General features: G+C 35.8%; 1 protein-coding gene across 1 annotated transcript in view; it reads left to right on the top strand.

The window, feature by feature from the left end:
- The window catches only part of SLC13A1 (solute carrier family 13 member 1), a 90,133-nt gene extending 76,819 nt beyond the window's left edge, over positions 1–13,314 (top strand). Inside the window, exons 9-15 of the mRNA XM_057304464.1 lie at positions 395–493; positions 909–1,010; positions 4,139–4,245; positions 6,732–6,841; positions 9,664–9,825; positions 11,257–11,394; positions 13,070–13,314. Of these exons, the coding sequence (XP_057160447.1) occupies positions 395–493; positions 909–1,010; positions 4,139–4,245; positions 6,732–6,841; positions 9,664–9,825; positions 11,257–11,394; positions 13,070–13,207 (856 nt within the window). The 3' untranslated portion in view covers positions 13,208–13,314. The remainder of the gene's footprint in view (positions 1–394; positions 494–908; positions 1,011–4,138; positions 4,246–6,731; positions 6,842–9,663; positions 9,826–11,256; positions 11,395–13,069) is intronic.
- The last annotated feature ends 3,093 nt before the right edge of the window (positions 13,315–16,407 follow it).

The raw sequence follows: 16,407 nt of genomic DNA, 5'->3' as shown, positions 1-16,407 counted from the left end.
ATTATCTAACTAGTGAGATAAAACATATCCATGTGCAGCAATTAACAATCAAGAGGGACAATAAAGAAATTAAAATCTGTAACCATCAGGTATATAATAAAGGGTTAAATTGAAGATGAGCAGCACATGGCAAAATTCCAATGGTGTGAACAGACTTAGAAAAGGAAGAGATCGGGGGAAGATGTGTGAAAATATGGAGCAGAACTCAAGCCTTGAAAATTGAGCAAACCAGGCCAAACAGGAAAAAGGAGAAAGGACATTCAAAGAAGGAGAAGGGGGTATAGGCATTACACACAGATTTCTGTTCGTGGCAGGGAGATTAGTATTTTATAAAGCTCTTGCTCTTCTATAAAGGGAGAATTCTTTGCTTAACAGGCCCCATTATTCTTTGCAGTTTTAAGGAGATGTTCAAATGTGGCAAGACCAAAACAGCTAAACAAAAAGCGTGCGCTGAGGTGATTAAACAGGAATATCAAAAACTTGGGCCAATGAGGTAAGACACACATGCACGCGGGCATACCTGCAACCACACTCATCCTCGCACGGACACACGTTGCTTATACTGCAAGTATTTGTTTAAAGCGAAACGTGCCCTTAATTGTCTGTAGTGTATTTAGAACACCTGATAAGGGCCTTGAACATGCTAACCCTCGTAAATATAACTAACGTGGCAAGATACATGCTTTTGTCTGACTAAAATTTACCAGATAGAATGAAAAGAAGCCAAAGACCCACAGAGGAGTCAAGTCCTTTTCTAACTGTGCAGATTCTCTCAAATTATTGACACATAATCATCTGGTTTTTACAGCATTTAGTGTTCTGCTAAGATTACTCTGCCAGTAGCTCAGGGAGTTTCTACAAGTGTCCTGACTGAGAAGATAAACAAAAGGATTGGAATTTTCCCACAGGTATCAGGAAATTGTGACCTTGGTCCTCTTCACTGTAATGGCTCTGCTGTGGTTTAGCCGAGATCCTGGGTTTGTTTCTGGTTGGTCTGCGCTTTTTCCCGAGTAAGCGTTCCATGTTATGTTTGTCAACCCTTCCTGTTTTATTCTGTTTCTCTCTGGGTGGTTCCTATAACTCTGAAAGATTGTATGGGACTCTTTTCCTTTCTTTCCATTGAAAAGATTATTTAATTCTAATGTTTTCAGTAAAAAAAAAAAAAGAAGGTATGGAATGAAATCTAAGGTAAGACTGCAGATAAGATAATCATGACACTGTGACTAAAAGTCCGGCTCCTTTAGACAAGGCTATTCCCATCCTTACAAAATTAGGAATGTAAACTGCAGGAAAGCCATGTTCCGTGGTGGTTAGGAGTATGGACCTCGGAGCTGCACTGCTTGGGTCTCATTCCTGGCTCTTCCACTTTGGGCAAGTCACTTACCAATCAGTTTCATCTGCAAAATGAAACCAGTAATGACACTTAAGGATGGTGCTGCCCTTCTCCCTACATAAGTACAAGATAAATGTTTATTATGTGAGATAAATGCCAGTCCTTCCTTGTTAATAACCTGATATGGATTCACATTCTGTGGGTTTTGCCAACTTATTTTCTTATTCAGTTCACTATCTTGTCTTTTTCTCCTATTATGTTCATTTTTAAACTAATTCACTATAAATCTATCCCTGCCCCTATTCTGTAGATAAGGAATTCCTGAATAAGTAATAAAACTGATTCTACAAACTAATGTTAGAAGCTGGGTCGAGTTAATTTTATCTCACAGTGTCTTCTAGACCAGCAGTCATACTGAGTCATATGAAGTGAGGGGGACGACGATAGCATGATTTTCTAAATTAAGGACCATCCTACATATCAATATAAATACTTTGGTTTTGAAATTTGTGTTGTTAATCCATCTTCCACTGAAGTACTCTGGTTCCTAAATTGAGCAGATCTCTGACGACGACTTCCTGTCTCACATCCTACAGCAAGAATCCATGTTTGTGGGGACAGAATCCAAAATTGTTTGGGTTAAAAGTATTCTGCCCACATGGAACAAAGAACCCCCTCTCTCTTGAATCAGAGTCTTCTGGCTATAGAGGCGCTGTCCACATGTTTTAGAGGCGCAAAGTCTGCGTGCAGATTCCTGGTGAACGCACAAGTGCACCAATGCATGTGGTAGCATGTTTCCAGGGATCAGCTTCAGCTGATAAACTTCTTGTTTAGAACTAAGGCTTTTCACTTTAAAAAGTCTAAACAAAAGGCAGCACCCAGTTACTCAAAGCAAGCTATTCATAGCAAACTATCATTTAACAGTTTGAGTATTACTTTTTAGTTTTATAACAGGTCCTAAACCAACATAAAGTAATTATTTTCCTTTTTAAAATCCCACTCCTATTACCTGAGGCAGGGAGAGTCCTCTCTAAACACCAGTGTGTAAAAACCAAATGAAATCAGACAGTAGCTAATAAAAACCAGGAAGAAATCCCAGTAGGAAATTCAAAATAATCAGTTTCTAATTTCTATTCCTTACAGAAGGAAAGTGTAATTCAGGAGATGTTTTGTTTGCACAGAGCAGAGTGTATTTGCTATAGACAGGTGCTCATGTTACCTAGAATTCTGAGAGAAAACAATGGGAAAAGGAACAAAGGTTTGAGAGAAGAATGGATTTGAAGATATAAATCTGATAACTTTGATTCATAAATTGCCAAAGCAAATAAAATTTGTGTAAGCTTAATATTTTGTAATAGTGAGACAACCTTTGTTCATAAGAAACTAAAAATAAAATGAAAATAAACTAATAATAAAATAATTACAGTTTTAAAAGTCTTTGAAGCAAAATTACTTCAGTATTTATGGCTTTATTTTATTTAAAGTATATTCTATGGAATATATTTATAATATTAGAGATTTTAAGCATTTCGAATTTCCAAAGATAGAATGATATACCTAGATTTATAGCTACCACCTAATGTTTTCATTCCATCTGTTTGAACCTGGACTGAATTCAATGTGTCTTTTCATATAAAACAAAATCAGATTACATGATGCCTGACCTAATTTGGCAAAAATATCATAAAAAATTACAACTCAAATAAAAGTAAAAAGGAACAATAAAATAATAAATATTTGTTAAGTTTGTTGAATAAATTACACCAAGATAGCTTTATACTCAGCAAAGAAATAAATAAAATCAGTATTTAAGGAAAACGGACTCCTTTGTAAAGTTGTCAGATTGAATAAAATAATGCATTCCTTGATTATTTAGACTGCTCAAGTAAATCACAGAAGTGGAGAGCTTCTATAGTCTGTACGCATTACTGAGTTACAGGGAGAAAAATAACCTCTAGGGTGTACATGTGTCTTCTCAGACTACAAAGATTCACTGGTTAATATTGCTGAATCTTAAAATTGAGTTCTAATTTTTTATGTCTGTTTTATTCATATCTGGTTTCCAGGTGCTCTTAACTGTTGAGGCTTCTGGGAGCCTCTCTTACTTGCTGGAATGGCCTGCTGATTCTAAGACCCCATCTGTTCCTGAATCACTCTTAATTTGTACAGTGATCATTTATGAGTGTCTCATAAACCATTCTAATAATTAATATTCTTGATTAAGTTTCATAGGGTGCAAAGCATTAAATGGGTTGATTTCATTTATAGGATATGGCTAGGGCCTATAATCACAGTAGCAGATGTTATATCTTAGAAAAACAGATCAATTTCTTTTCATAATTTACAGAAGAGTTTTAGAGGACTCCAGAAACACCCTTTCCTTGCCACAATTCAATAGTAGGATGTTATACAACAATTATACTGGGCTTTGCCTAGTCTAGCAATTTTTTTGGCCTCAATTCTCTGCCAGTATAATTAAAAGAAATAATTCAAAGAAAAAATTGTTTGCCAAATCCTTAAGCTTTACCTAAAAAGGACGTTGCCGTGTTGGCCTACTATGTCAGTGTGTGTAGTCATGGTTTTGAAAATAAGGAGACATGTGGAAACAATGGGAACATGGTCTGAGATTTTTGGCTTCACTAAGTTATATCATTTGGTTGGAAATCCATAGATTTTAGACCAGATTACTGAATAAATAACCTGTACCATCACTACTACTTGTATGCCAATAGCATAGTCAACTGCTGTTCAGTTCATGCAAATTCTTGATGCCATTTTTTAATGTACACTTCTGTCCTTTTTCAGGTATCCCGGTTTTGCTACAGATTCAACTGTTGCCTTACTTGTAGGAATCCTATTCTTTCTTATCCCAGCTAAGAGATTGACTAAAACTACACCTACAGGAGAAATTGGTTGAGTATTATTTATAATTCTGAATGAATTTGACAGAAGAGCAAAAATTACAAAATTCCATTGGTTTCAGTTAGCTCACACAGCCCCTGGCTTAGCATGCCCTGGGTGCACACCGCAACCCTTATGCAGCCAGCACATGTCCTTCCCCTACAAGAAGGATCATCTTACTTGGCAGAAGTGAGAACTAGATTTCCTTATGCACCATGGTTAGGATTCCACTTGAAGTGACACTGTTTGGTCCACAATAAACCCACTTCCCCTGCCATAATCAGAATTAATCTTGCTATTGGCAAACATAGGAACAAGAACTTGGAAGTCACACTTCATGATGAGCCCTTGGTAATAAATGCTGAGGATCTAAAAAGGTGAGGAGTTTCAAGGGAAAGAGCATTTACAGCCTCATATTAATCCTGGAGAGAATGCAAATCAAGCCCACCCTTCAGAACCTAGTGTCACAAATGAAAGGCGAGCTATTCAGTGCGAGCATTCATTGTCTTTATAATACATGGACAAAAAAGCATGTTTATGTGAACATACCCTCCTTCCCCTAACACACACATACTTTTAAAACATAAGATTCATCCATATCTGTGCTTTATACTAATACAGCATGTTTTGGGTAATCAGATTCCTATGTTGTTATTGTGGGACAGTTTAAAATTGTTTGGGAATAGTCTAGTAGAGTTGTGGGGTTTTTTGTGGTTGGGTTTTCTTTTATTTCTCTCTTTTCCTTCTTTTTTTACTTGGATGGAACTGGAATCCATGCAGTTAGGTTGGCCCACCTGACTCCCTGAGTCCAAATTGATAAATGACTAAAGAGTCAGATATCTATGACATGATATATGTAAATAACATAGCTTTGATATAAGTGCCTTTTGTTCTTTACCTGAAACTAAAACATCTCAAAGTGTGTTATAAGGAGTTATTAAAGGACAGAATAATAATTTCTATGAGACCCTGAGGACGCTGACCATTGCACACAAAGCCCTAAGGCCTTTCAGTGGCAAGTGTTGAAGAACCAATGCTTGGCTTAACTTTCCTGGCTCCCACATTTGAATCCCCCTCTCAGAAAGAACTTTGCTTCTGTTGGGGAGAAAGAATTTTATTTGCCCTTCAAGATCCTTCTTGCTGGACTAAGAATCCAGTTGACATGAGACAGATTCATGATAGGAAGTCAAATTTAATAGTGTACATACAGGGAATCCACACAGACATGGAAGTTCCAAAGACAGTGAGGCAACATGACACTTATATGAGCTAAGAAGAGGGGTAGGGGTCTGAGGATACAAAGAGGAGAAAGACCATTAGCAGGAAGGTAAAAGGAAATGTTTGGAAAACAAAGGGTGCCTAATTATGCAGATAAGTTTCTTAGGTAAAGAGGAATCTTTATTAATCCCTCTCTCTTCTGGGTACAAGCAGGTAGTTGAGGGGGAGGCCAAGAGCTTTTTCTGAATCTGCTGGGTTTTGATTGCTTTTAACTCAAAATAATGGTCATGCTAAAGTGGCCCATCTTGGGGCAGCCTGCACTTGGACCCCATATCCCTATCCACCATTTTCTCTCTTCTCATTCTTCAACTCTGTTCTCCCTGATAAACTCACTCACACTAGGTTTAAAAATGACAAATAAGACATCATAAATTTTACATGAGAGATACATTTCAGAGATGTTTGCATCTTAACAGGATATATACCTTAATTCAAGTAAGAAATAGCAAAATTTCCATCAATGGTGATGGTAGGTTTGGTTTAGGTTTGGGGGAAGGAAATAGGAAAGAGTCTTCTTAGTAACCCTAAAATCTACAACAGGCTGATTGTTACACACAAATGTTAAATGGGAATAATATATTCATGGATGACCTTTTTTCTCAATAAATCGAAGGAGCCATTATGACCCAAATATCAAGAGAAATCTTTATGATAATTGCTTTCTAAGAATTTTAAGAGTCTTAAGAATGATACTTAAATTATTTAATCTGAACTTTGATTTTCAACTGAAATCCTGATGAATCTATTATGACTTCTCATGATTTGAAAGAAACCAATATTCAAGTAAATATTAGTGAATAAAATTATAATATTACACTGATGATATTAGAACCATTAGCATATTACATTTTGCATAGCAGAGAATAGTACAGTCCGATGCACTATGTTGCCCTTAGTAGGCAAAGATGTTAGTGGAATGAATGAAATGAATGAATGAATGAGTGACATTATATATGACAATGTTATAATCTATCTAAATTTACTTTTAATATGATCCAACAGATTTTTCCAAGTTATGGCATTTAAAAAAAATTTTTTGTAATGCAATGCTCCACCTCAACCAGGTAGAAATTACTCAAAGTCCAAATCAAGTTCTCTATCTAAAAACAATGTAGGAATATTAAAAACTTCTTATGAGATAGTGATTTAGGATAATAGAAAAAAATGTCATATTGTCATATTTTAAGCAATGTATAACTATAGGACTTGTGTTTTGCAGTTGCTTTTGATTATTCTCCACTGATTACTTGGAAAGAATTCCAGTCATTCATGCCCTGGGATATAGCCATTCTTGTTGGTGGAGGGTTTGCCTTGGCAGACGGCTGTGAGGTAATACTCTGTGCCTAAGATATTTAACAATTAACTAGACTTTTCACAAGAACAGGGGATATTAAGCTTTGGCCGATTCAACTTTATCCTTTCATTTTAATGATGCACATTTCAATAGCCATGCAGTAAGTATACCACACAGATGGGGTGAATTTACTACTTTTTATAGGCTGCAGGCATAAAACATCATTTTTTATGATGTCCCAACATGTCAAAAGGAATAAAGCAAAGAAGATTAGAATTCTCTCACTTTTTTTTTCTTTTTTTTTTAAGAGAGAGAGGGAGAAAGCCAGGGCGGGGTAGACAGGGAGGAGCAGAGAGGGAGAGAGAGATTCTCAAGCAGACTCCACCCTGAGCATAGAGCCCAACCCTGAGATCATGACCGGAGCCCAAATCAAGAGTCAGACCCTTCACTGACTGAGCTACCCAAGCACCCCAAAGATTAGAATTCTTAATCCATAATTTAGTACTAGAAAATTAACTAAGTTAGAAAAAAATATAAAAATCATATGTACTATGACTCCTAGCAAAACATTTTGTTTATAACTTTAGCTTATTTTGTGATGAATTTGAATAGCTCACAGACTTCCCTTCAATATATCATAGTCCTAAGGCTGTCAAAGAAGGAGAATGAGAAATAATAGTATTTTACTACATCATTTATTTATTACATTATTTATTACATATTAAGTACATTAAAGGTACATTATACATGTTTATTGAATGAAGTCCAGAGAGAATTTTACATAACATAACCATAGCTGATATTGTATTATATCCAATTTTAGGGAGAAATAAAACCACCATGAGAAATAAAGTTGCTATTTCTTTGGCCTATCATCTATCCAGTTTATATAAAGTACAAGTCTGGGAAGGCCTTTGTCACTTGAAAGTCATTGTAGGACTCCTAGAAGAAAAGTGTCTTCTCAAAAAGTCCGTGAAAATTTTTTTACTCTTTGACTAATTAAAAACCTCTCACTTCTGGATTTCATAGCCTTCTGTGAAACACTAAAGCTTAAGGCTGTTTCATTTCCTTAGTCATCAAAGTAAAGAGGATGGTGAGAGAGATGCGTTGTGTCCACCCTTATAGTTTCTGGAAAGTTAAATTTTTAGTCTTCTCAAGACAAATAACTATCTGCTATCTTCTTAATAGCCTGCAGGGAGACTTTTTTGCTTCTGACTTCATTGTCATTTTTTCTGTATGGTATTTGGACACTGAGCTCTCAGCAATACGATTTAGTAATGGGTGAAAATCTTAGAAATTGTCTCAATTCTGAGTGCCACTCACAATGTTGTTTTACATCTAGATTCGGCTTGCCTTATAGACCACTCAAATTTAAATGATAGAAATATAAGGCAGGGGCACCTGGGTGGCACAGCGGTTGGGCGTCTGTCTTCGGCTCAGGGCGTGATCCCGGCATTATGGGATCGAGCCCCACATCAGGCTCTTCTGCTATGAGCCTGCTTCTTCCTCTCCCACTCCCCCTGCTTGTGTTCCCTGTCTCACTGGCTGTCTCTATCTCTGTCGAATAAATAAATAAAATCTTTAAAGAAAAAAAAGAAATATAAGGCAAATTTACTTTTCTACTATTTCAGCAAGAATGAGATCTGGCTTCTGAGAATCAATAACTTCCATTCTTTTGACTGATAATTTGAATTGTGAGGGAGTCAGAATCAGCAATTCCGACATTGCTATGAACTTTGTTCATCTCTGCTTCCCAGAATATCTGTCTGAATTGGACTCTAGATGCTCAAAGGATTTTAAAAGCATTGGCCAGACCCTAGAATTGCAAAATCTAAGAAAATGAAAAGGCATGGACTTCCTCTGATATACTAGGCTCCTCGCTGGCAGAATTAGGGAAACCATGGAGAGAGGTCTATGAAATTCCTAGTACATAGAATTAAATTTCTATGGGATATCTAGAATAACCCTACCCCTGAGTAGGTATACAAAGCCATTAGCTTCAAAAATATGGCTGTGGACAAATATGACCCTAGAAACTGATTTTACAAAGATTTGGAGACATTTACTTTTTAAAAATTTTGTTCCAAACTGCAATTAGTTTGTCAAATGGCCAGAACTAGATAACCCTTCTGGTTGGGAGCCATGAGATAGCAGCTAGCTACTAAAGCATTCACCTTTTTGTAATTCCCTGTCTCTTAAATGCCCCTTAACATTGTTTTAACGTAATCACAGTACACTTAGTGACTCAGGTATGAGTAATAGTCATATACTCATCACGGCAAACTTTAAACATTGATTTAATAAAAAATGTTGATATACGAGTAAAAGAAACAGAGGGACAGGAAATATATGTATGGTGGATGGCATAAGAAAGCTATATCCCTATGTAACATGTTAGAAAGTCAGTACCAATGTCTAAATTTGAAAATTAGGAAAAAGCATAATTTTAAAAATAGTTATAAATAGCTAATATGGGTTGAAAATTGTCTCTGGGGAACACAATTTAGGAGAGGAGAGAGGTAGACCAGAGGGCTGCCATTTTCCTAAAGCCCTATAGTACCACATGACTTGTTAAAATATCCATATATATTAATTAGATAAAATTAAAATTGAATTGAAGGAATGTGGGAAGACAATTCAGATTTCCTAAAGCATGTCAGTAGTGTTAAAATAAGAGTGATTGAGACCTCCTCCATGTTGAAGCCACGTAGATCTTCCAAACCATGGAAAAATATGAAAGATTAAATTTACACTTTAGAAACTGAGTTCTTAGAGCAAGTGATACATTTTATACATTTAAATTGTGTCTGATTAAAATGAATTGTTAATGAATAACATTGCAATTTCTTTTTTTTAGGAGTCAGGACTATCTAAGTGGATAGGAAATAAATTATCTCCTCTAGGTTCATTACCAGTATGGCTGATAATTCTGATATCTTCTTTGCTCGTCACATCTATAACAGAAGTAGCGAGCAATCCAGCTACCATTACCCTCCTTCTCCCTATATTATCTCCATTGGTGAGTATCTCATTTATCTGCTTTTCTACTCATCAAAAGGGTAGTGTCGTACTTTGCTTGTTCTCATACTGTGGTATAGAATCATTTTTGGCATGAATGATCTTCCTGTAAGTAACTTATAGAGTGGTCTTTATTTGTATTAAAACAAATTTAGGAGAGTTCCTCAACTCGGAACTCTTTTCTTCCACATTCAAGCCACAGGATCTTAAGAGAAGCACTTACCTTTTTCTCTCTGCCCAGATTTCTCATTTGCAGATAAGTGGGAGGGTCAGCCTGGATCCTTTCTAGCTGTAAGATTTTGGGAGTCCATGTTTCCTGGCAACTTTAGTTTTTAGATCTCTAACACTGACACTTCTCCCTCCAGATTATTCCTCAATTTCTGAGAAGTGGTTCATATAAGTGATTTGCAAGTGAATGAAAAGCTAGGCTTACACTTAAGGCTTTAAGCTTAAATATCTTAGACACAGTTCTCTATGGCCCAGGGAATAATTTTAAAAGATAAGTAAAAAGCAGATTTGCAAGGAGAGAGAGGAAAAGACAATCCTCCTTTTTTCTCCCCACCTGGCTAGCAATTACGAGAAATAGCTTTAAGTAAAATGTTTTTCTTATTGGGACAGCTGAGTTGGTGAGAAGATAGCACTTTAAATTAAGAAGGATTGCGCTTCTGGAATTGTTCTGCTCCAGCTCAAGGGGCATATGTTGGCATTCTTGAGCTGCTGTTTCAAGTCAGAGAAGAAATGTAGGCAGTTTATATCGGTAAAATATCATTTTGGTTTTTCTGTTTTTCACTTCTCAACATGGCACAGTTAGAAAATTATGTGATGAATTCAGAATAGTAGTAACTCTTCTTCTGTGATGATCCCTAAGCAAATTTTAAATTATATATGGCACAGAAGCAGAAAAGTTAATGGAATAATGAGAAGCTTTGGAGCCAGAGAGACCTAAGACCTTTCATAAGCTCTCCTGCTTTATGTTTGGACAAGTTACTTTAGCCTTTCTGGGCCTTAGTTTCTTCATCTGTTATTTGGGCCTATAGTAGCCATCTCATGGGTTATTGGGAAAATTCAGTTATTTTACATAAATGCACACACACACACATACACACACAGGGAGAGAGAGCGAGAGAGAGCACCTAGCACTAGATAAATAATAAATTGTTTGTTTTTTTTAGTTCCTGGAATAAATGATACTTTATTTTCTAAATGAACTGAGCTATAATACTTAAATGGGCACCAATAGCCATATAAGAAAACAAGAGGAAGAGACATTTCTGAAAAATACTCTTCAAGTTATAACTGCATTTATGTGTATAATATTATGTTCAGATTTTAACCTGCTTTTGGGAAAGCTTATCATAATAATTTTGTTCATTTTGATCCTTGGTGCCTACCTCAAAATTTTACTTAGACTGCTTTTTATCTTTTCCAACAGGCGGAAGCCATTCAAGTGAACCCTCTTTATATTTTGATACCTTCTACTCTGTGTACTTCATTTGCATTCCTCCTACCGGTAGCAAATCCGCCCAATGCTATTGTTTTCTCATATGGCCATCTGAAAGTTATTGACATGGTGAGTGAGCTGAAAGAAAGCCATCAGGTCCAACGGACGATTTTATGTGGGATGTCTTGGGTTATCACTGCCTTTACACAGTAATCAGCTGCCAGGAAAAGCATAGTTTGAGTTCTGCTTCTGAAGGTGAGTACATGATTAGTCACAGAATTGTTTTTAAGAATGATCACCAGAAGCAAACTTGCCATTAGAATTTGCAGTCACAAATACAGAGATAATGAATGCATCAGTAAAGTCCAGGAAAAATGAAAAGAGCAAAGAATATGTTTAGCACAATGGCTTTAACTTACATGTCAAGATCAGGATCCAACTTGACCTAGGCAAAAGGAAGAAATAGGGTTAATGAAATTCGGCAATCGTGCACTGTGGTTTTCTTTCACAAATATTTTGCAGCCAGTACTTGCTTCAAATAATACACTGGACTCAGTACCTGCCAATGAAAGGTCATCTTTCTTGTTCTGATTCTAATAGTGGCACCCGACATAAAAGCACGAGCAAGTAATAATAGGACATTTAAGTGATAAAACATGAGCATTTTTGCCAATACAAAAGTAGTGGTAGTCCAGGCCTAGCTTGAGAATATTCTAGTCTCTCCCCAGTCTTGATTACCAACTTCCAAACCAAACAAGAATATAACCAAAGTAAATGCCATGAGCTTACAATGCAAATGCAGTTCCAAGGTAAGTCCCAGTTCTCTCCTTCCATAGACAGTGCTGTCCCTACCCCCCTGCAATATAAAAACTCTGGAAAGGTCTCTATGCAGAAGTCACATAATATCCTTTTGGAAAGGAAAATGTGCATAATATAATATAACCAGTCCAGTATATCTGAATTTAAAAAATAAAAACAAGATTCTGCAATAAATGAGTGGCTTGCATGGATAGTAAAGGAGACCTCTGTAATAATCATTGCTAGGTATCCCCTTTTGCTTTGGGGCTCCATGTTTTAATACAGAGAATGCAGAGATAAGCAAGCTTTCTCTGTAAAGAGATCGTCAATATTTTACACTCTTTGGGCCATATGCTGTCTGTCACAACTACTCAGTTCTGCCATTGTATCATGAGTGCAGCCAACAACAATATGGAACCACCATGGGTGTGGTCCCATAAAACTTAACTTACCAAAACAGGTCATAAGCAGTAGTTGGCCAACCTCTGTTTTAATGGATAGAAAGCAACTTTGAAATTTTTAGTGGATACCAGGATGATGATATAAGAGCCAGAAAAATGAGAACTCTAAGGAAGATAAATAGAAGTGACATTTTATTAAATCTCAGTAAGAGAATACTGAAGGCTAAACTAATAATAGTATTGAGTGAATATGAAGGATCCAGTTATCATATAGTGACCTGAACCTTATCAAATACAAGACCTCAAAACTCATATTCTGATTTAACATGAAATGGCAAATATTTAAAGGAATTTTTCTTATATCAGAATGACTCCAATATATTCCTAAGAGGAACCTCATAGACTCTCCAACTAGATGTCATTTAGCTGGGGACAGATTCTCTTTTGATATGAATGGAAAAACTCATTGTTTTATGAAATGACAACAATTTATACTGATCATTTATGATGCATATAAATCTGACACATACTTTCTGCTATAGTATTCTGATTCTCCTATCGTTTTCTTTTCAGAAAACTGACATTTATGCTCTTTCCTGTTCAAGGTTAAAGCTGGACTTGGCGTTAATATTGTGGGTGTTGCTGTGGTGATGCTGGGCATGTCCACCTGGATTGGGGCTATATTTGACCTCTCTACTTACCCTTCTTGGGCTCCTACAATTAGTAATGAGACCATGCCATGACAAGCATGAATGTTATTACTATGCCGTGGTGAGTTCGGAGAACCGTTGAGCATTCACTGCCAATTTGGCATTGGAAAATTGATGACACATTTAAATTAGTCCTGATGTCACCACTGTGGTTCCAGTAAACACCTAAAACCTGCTGTCATAAGCCAGAATTCACAATTCCTTTGAAATACAACCAAAGAGCATCTACATGCCTTTATCCAGAAGCCCACAGCTGAGATTTTGCTCGTGGACCATAAGAATCCTGCTTCAACATAAGAGTAATTTATAACATGACCTTCAAAGAGATTAGGTGATTTGATTCATTTTACAGTTTGGGTTTGGTGTCGCATTTCAAACATCAATTTATTGTTTCAGAAACTTCCCATAAAAATAGGAAATAAAATATACCAGTTAATTAGGTACTTGGATAAATCATTTCTGTAGTGTTGTTGAAGGGAATTTGTTGAAAAACCCAAACTGCGGCCAGCTGGTGGTGCAGAAGAAAGGTTTAATCTAAATGAAATGTGCATTCTCTCATTTAAAAAGTACCAGATTATTCTTGATGTATACATATGGTATGAAAATTGAAATTGAATTAGTAGTTTCAAAATTATAGCTGAATCCACTAAACAACAGAAAACTAATGGATAAGGATTAATTTCTACTTGACCCTATGGTTCGATTAATCTAATTCATATCTTTAATACCTCAGTGCACTAAAAAGTGCATTTTGTAGAGCTGTGAATAATGCTTGCTGTGATTTGCGCTGTTAGCGCAGTGTAAGTATAAAGAAAGCTAAACTCTATGAAACTATTAACACATTGATGTATATGTATAGCAATTTTACTTAAGTGTTTATCTTACCTCAGAAATACATAAAGTCAGGGGCGTCTGGGTGGCTCAGTCAGTTAAGCACCTGACTCTTGATTTCAGCTCAGGTCACGGTCTCAGAGACATGAGATTGTGCCCCATGTCAGGCTCTGTGCTGTACCTGGAGCTTGCTTAAGATTCTCTCTCTCCCTCTCCCTTTACCCCTCCCCCTACTCACTTGCTCTCTCTCAAAAAATAAAAAATAAAATAAATTTTAAAAAATTTAAAAGTAGAAATACATAGTGTCATATGTAAAAAGAGGAGATTCAGGAATTTAAATGAATTTTCACTATGTATAGAGAGAAAAAAGTCACATAACTCCATTATTATGAACATCGAGGTGAAATATCAGATGGAAAATAAGAATAAAAAAACTGAAACTGCTGAGAGATTTACAAAAGAGAAAACAAATTATTCATGGGCAAACAAAAACGAAAAGAAAAGAGGAAAGAAAAGAAAAGGAAAAAAAGAGATCTGAACATTCAAACAAAAGTTGGAAGAGAATAGTCTTCTATTGCTCAAGATGTTAAGAGTAATAAGGTCTATTGACTTTCCAAAATCAGACTACAGGGAGAAAAAATGACAATCAAAAATAAATTAATGTGCAGTTAGAAAAAGAGGGAGAAGTTAAAGCAACAATTCTCATACTAAAAATAAAAAGGAAGGGGCGCCTGGGTGGCACAGTGGTTAAGCGTCTGCCTTCGGCTCAGGGTGCAATCCCAGCGTTCTGGGATCAAGCCCCACATCAGGCTCTTCCACTATGAGCCTGCTTCTTCCTCTCCTATTCCCCCTGCTTATGTTCCCTTTCTCGCTGGCTGTCTCTATCTCTGTCAAATAAATAAATAAACTCTTTAAAAAATAAATAAATAAAAATAAAAAGGAAGACAGGTTAAGAAAATACCTTTGGTATTTTAAATCCTCATGGAAGTCATCAGACCTGCTTTGGGTTTTTTTGCAAATGATAGCATTTATAAAGTTGTTATTAAAAATTAAATGTAGTAAAAAGTATTTTTAAAAAGGAATACATTTCTTTTAAAAATTACATATGATAGATTGTGTATTATTTGTCTATTAGTATGAAATTTATCATTTTTTTTAAAATTCTCCATTTAAACCTTAAAATATATTTCTGCTTTATGTATATCTTCTGAGTTCCCTCTATTCACTTGTTTCTTTTCCTATCGTATGTTACACATTGACTTATGATCAATAGTATTTCTTTTTTGGCTTTTTTCTAGTCATTCAACTTATCACTGCTGAATTATATTATGTGATGAATACATTTTAATTATGAAAAATGAAATGACTTTTCAAATTAGAGTGAGTGGGTTTTATACTCAAGAAAATAATATAAACATTTCAACTTGAATCATTTTAATGAATTACTTCCAACAGCTGCCAGCTGAGTACAGGGAAGATAATACTTAGTCAAAATTTGTTTAAGTGAACCCTATCATTCTCTTGCCACATCTTTCTACTTAGTTGATATATCAGAAATGACTTAACTCATCCATTTCGCATTGGTCCCATTTACATCAAAGTTCTCAAGCTATTTTCATTTGAAAGTTGTATACTGTCTTTGAAAATTTCCAAAAGGGAATCTGAGCAGACAATCAAACAAATCTCTGTCCTCCCACTCCACGGTAGAAAGCATTTTGGTTATTATCCTGATCCTTACTTAAAGGTTAACTAGAAATCTTTGTCACTTTAAATCCCAGGATCTTACTTAGGATTGGATCTTGTCTAGATAATAGTAGCAATTTTACTAAGAGCCTATTTACTGTCTGTTCATTCAAGTGCTTAGAAGACTCCACTGGCATATGTGTAGCCTTCACTCCCCTGAGCTGCCTCTGTACATGTCAGCATCTCTAGAGTTCAGACTGCCTTCCTTTCAAATGTCTGTACTCTTTCCCCCTTAATTGGTATCCAAGGCTTTGTTCTCTCTTTTCAGACTGGGAGGTAGGGAAGTACACTTTTAGCTAATGGTACTAATTAACCCTATTAGCCAAAATTGATAAAACAATATCCTGACACCTTAACTGTTTCTTGACATGTGTCCTACATAGCATTATATTTCAAAGATTTATTATTAGATACATTATTCTATCTCTGCCATGGCTATATATGAGTTCTTTGTGATCCTTTTGTTCAGAATTTTATTGATTTAGTTAATGAATAACTATCTTTGCTTGACTATGTAGATTTTAGCAAATTAAATGTGTTTGTTTTTTTTTACTTTTTGGAGGGGGTGGGTTGTACTAATAATGAAAGAATAAACCCAAACAAACTGGGTCAGTTTTAGTACTCTAACATAATCTAAAAAGGAAAAGTTAAGACTATTA

This window comes from Ursus arctos, unplaced genomic scaffold (assembly GCF_023065955.2).
Source record: "Ursus arctos isolate Adak ecotype North America unplaced genomic scaffold, UrsArc2.0 scaffold_3, whole genome shotgun sequence".
NCBI classification, from domain to species: domain Eukaryota; kingdom Metazoa; phylum Chordata; class Mammalia; order Carnivora; family Ursidae; genus Ursus; species Ursus arctos.
This window is presented reverse-complemented; position numbering and strand designations above follow the sequence as displayed.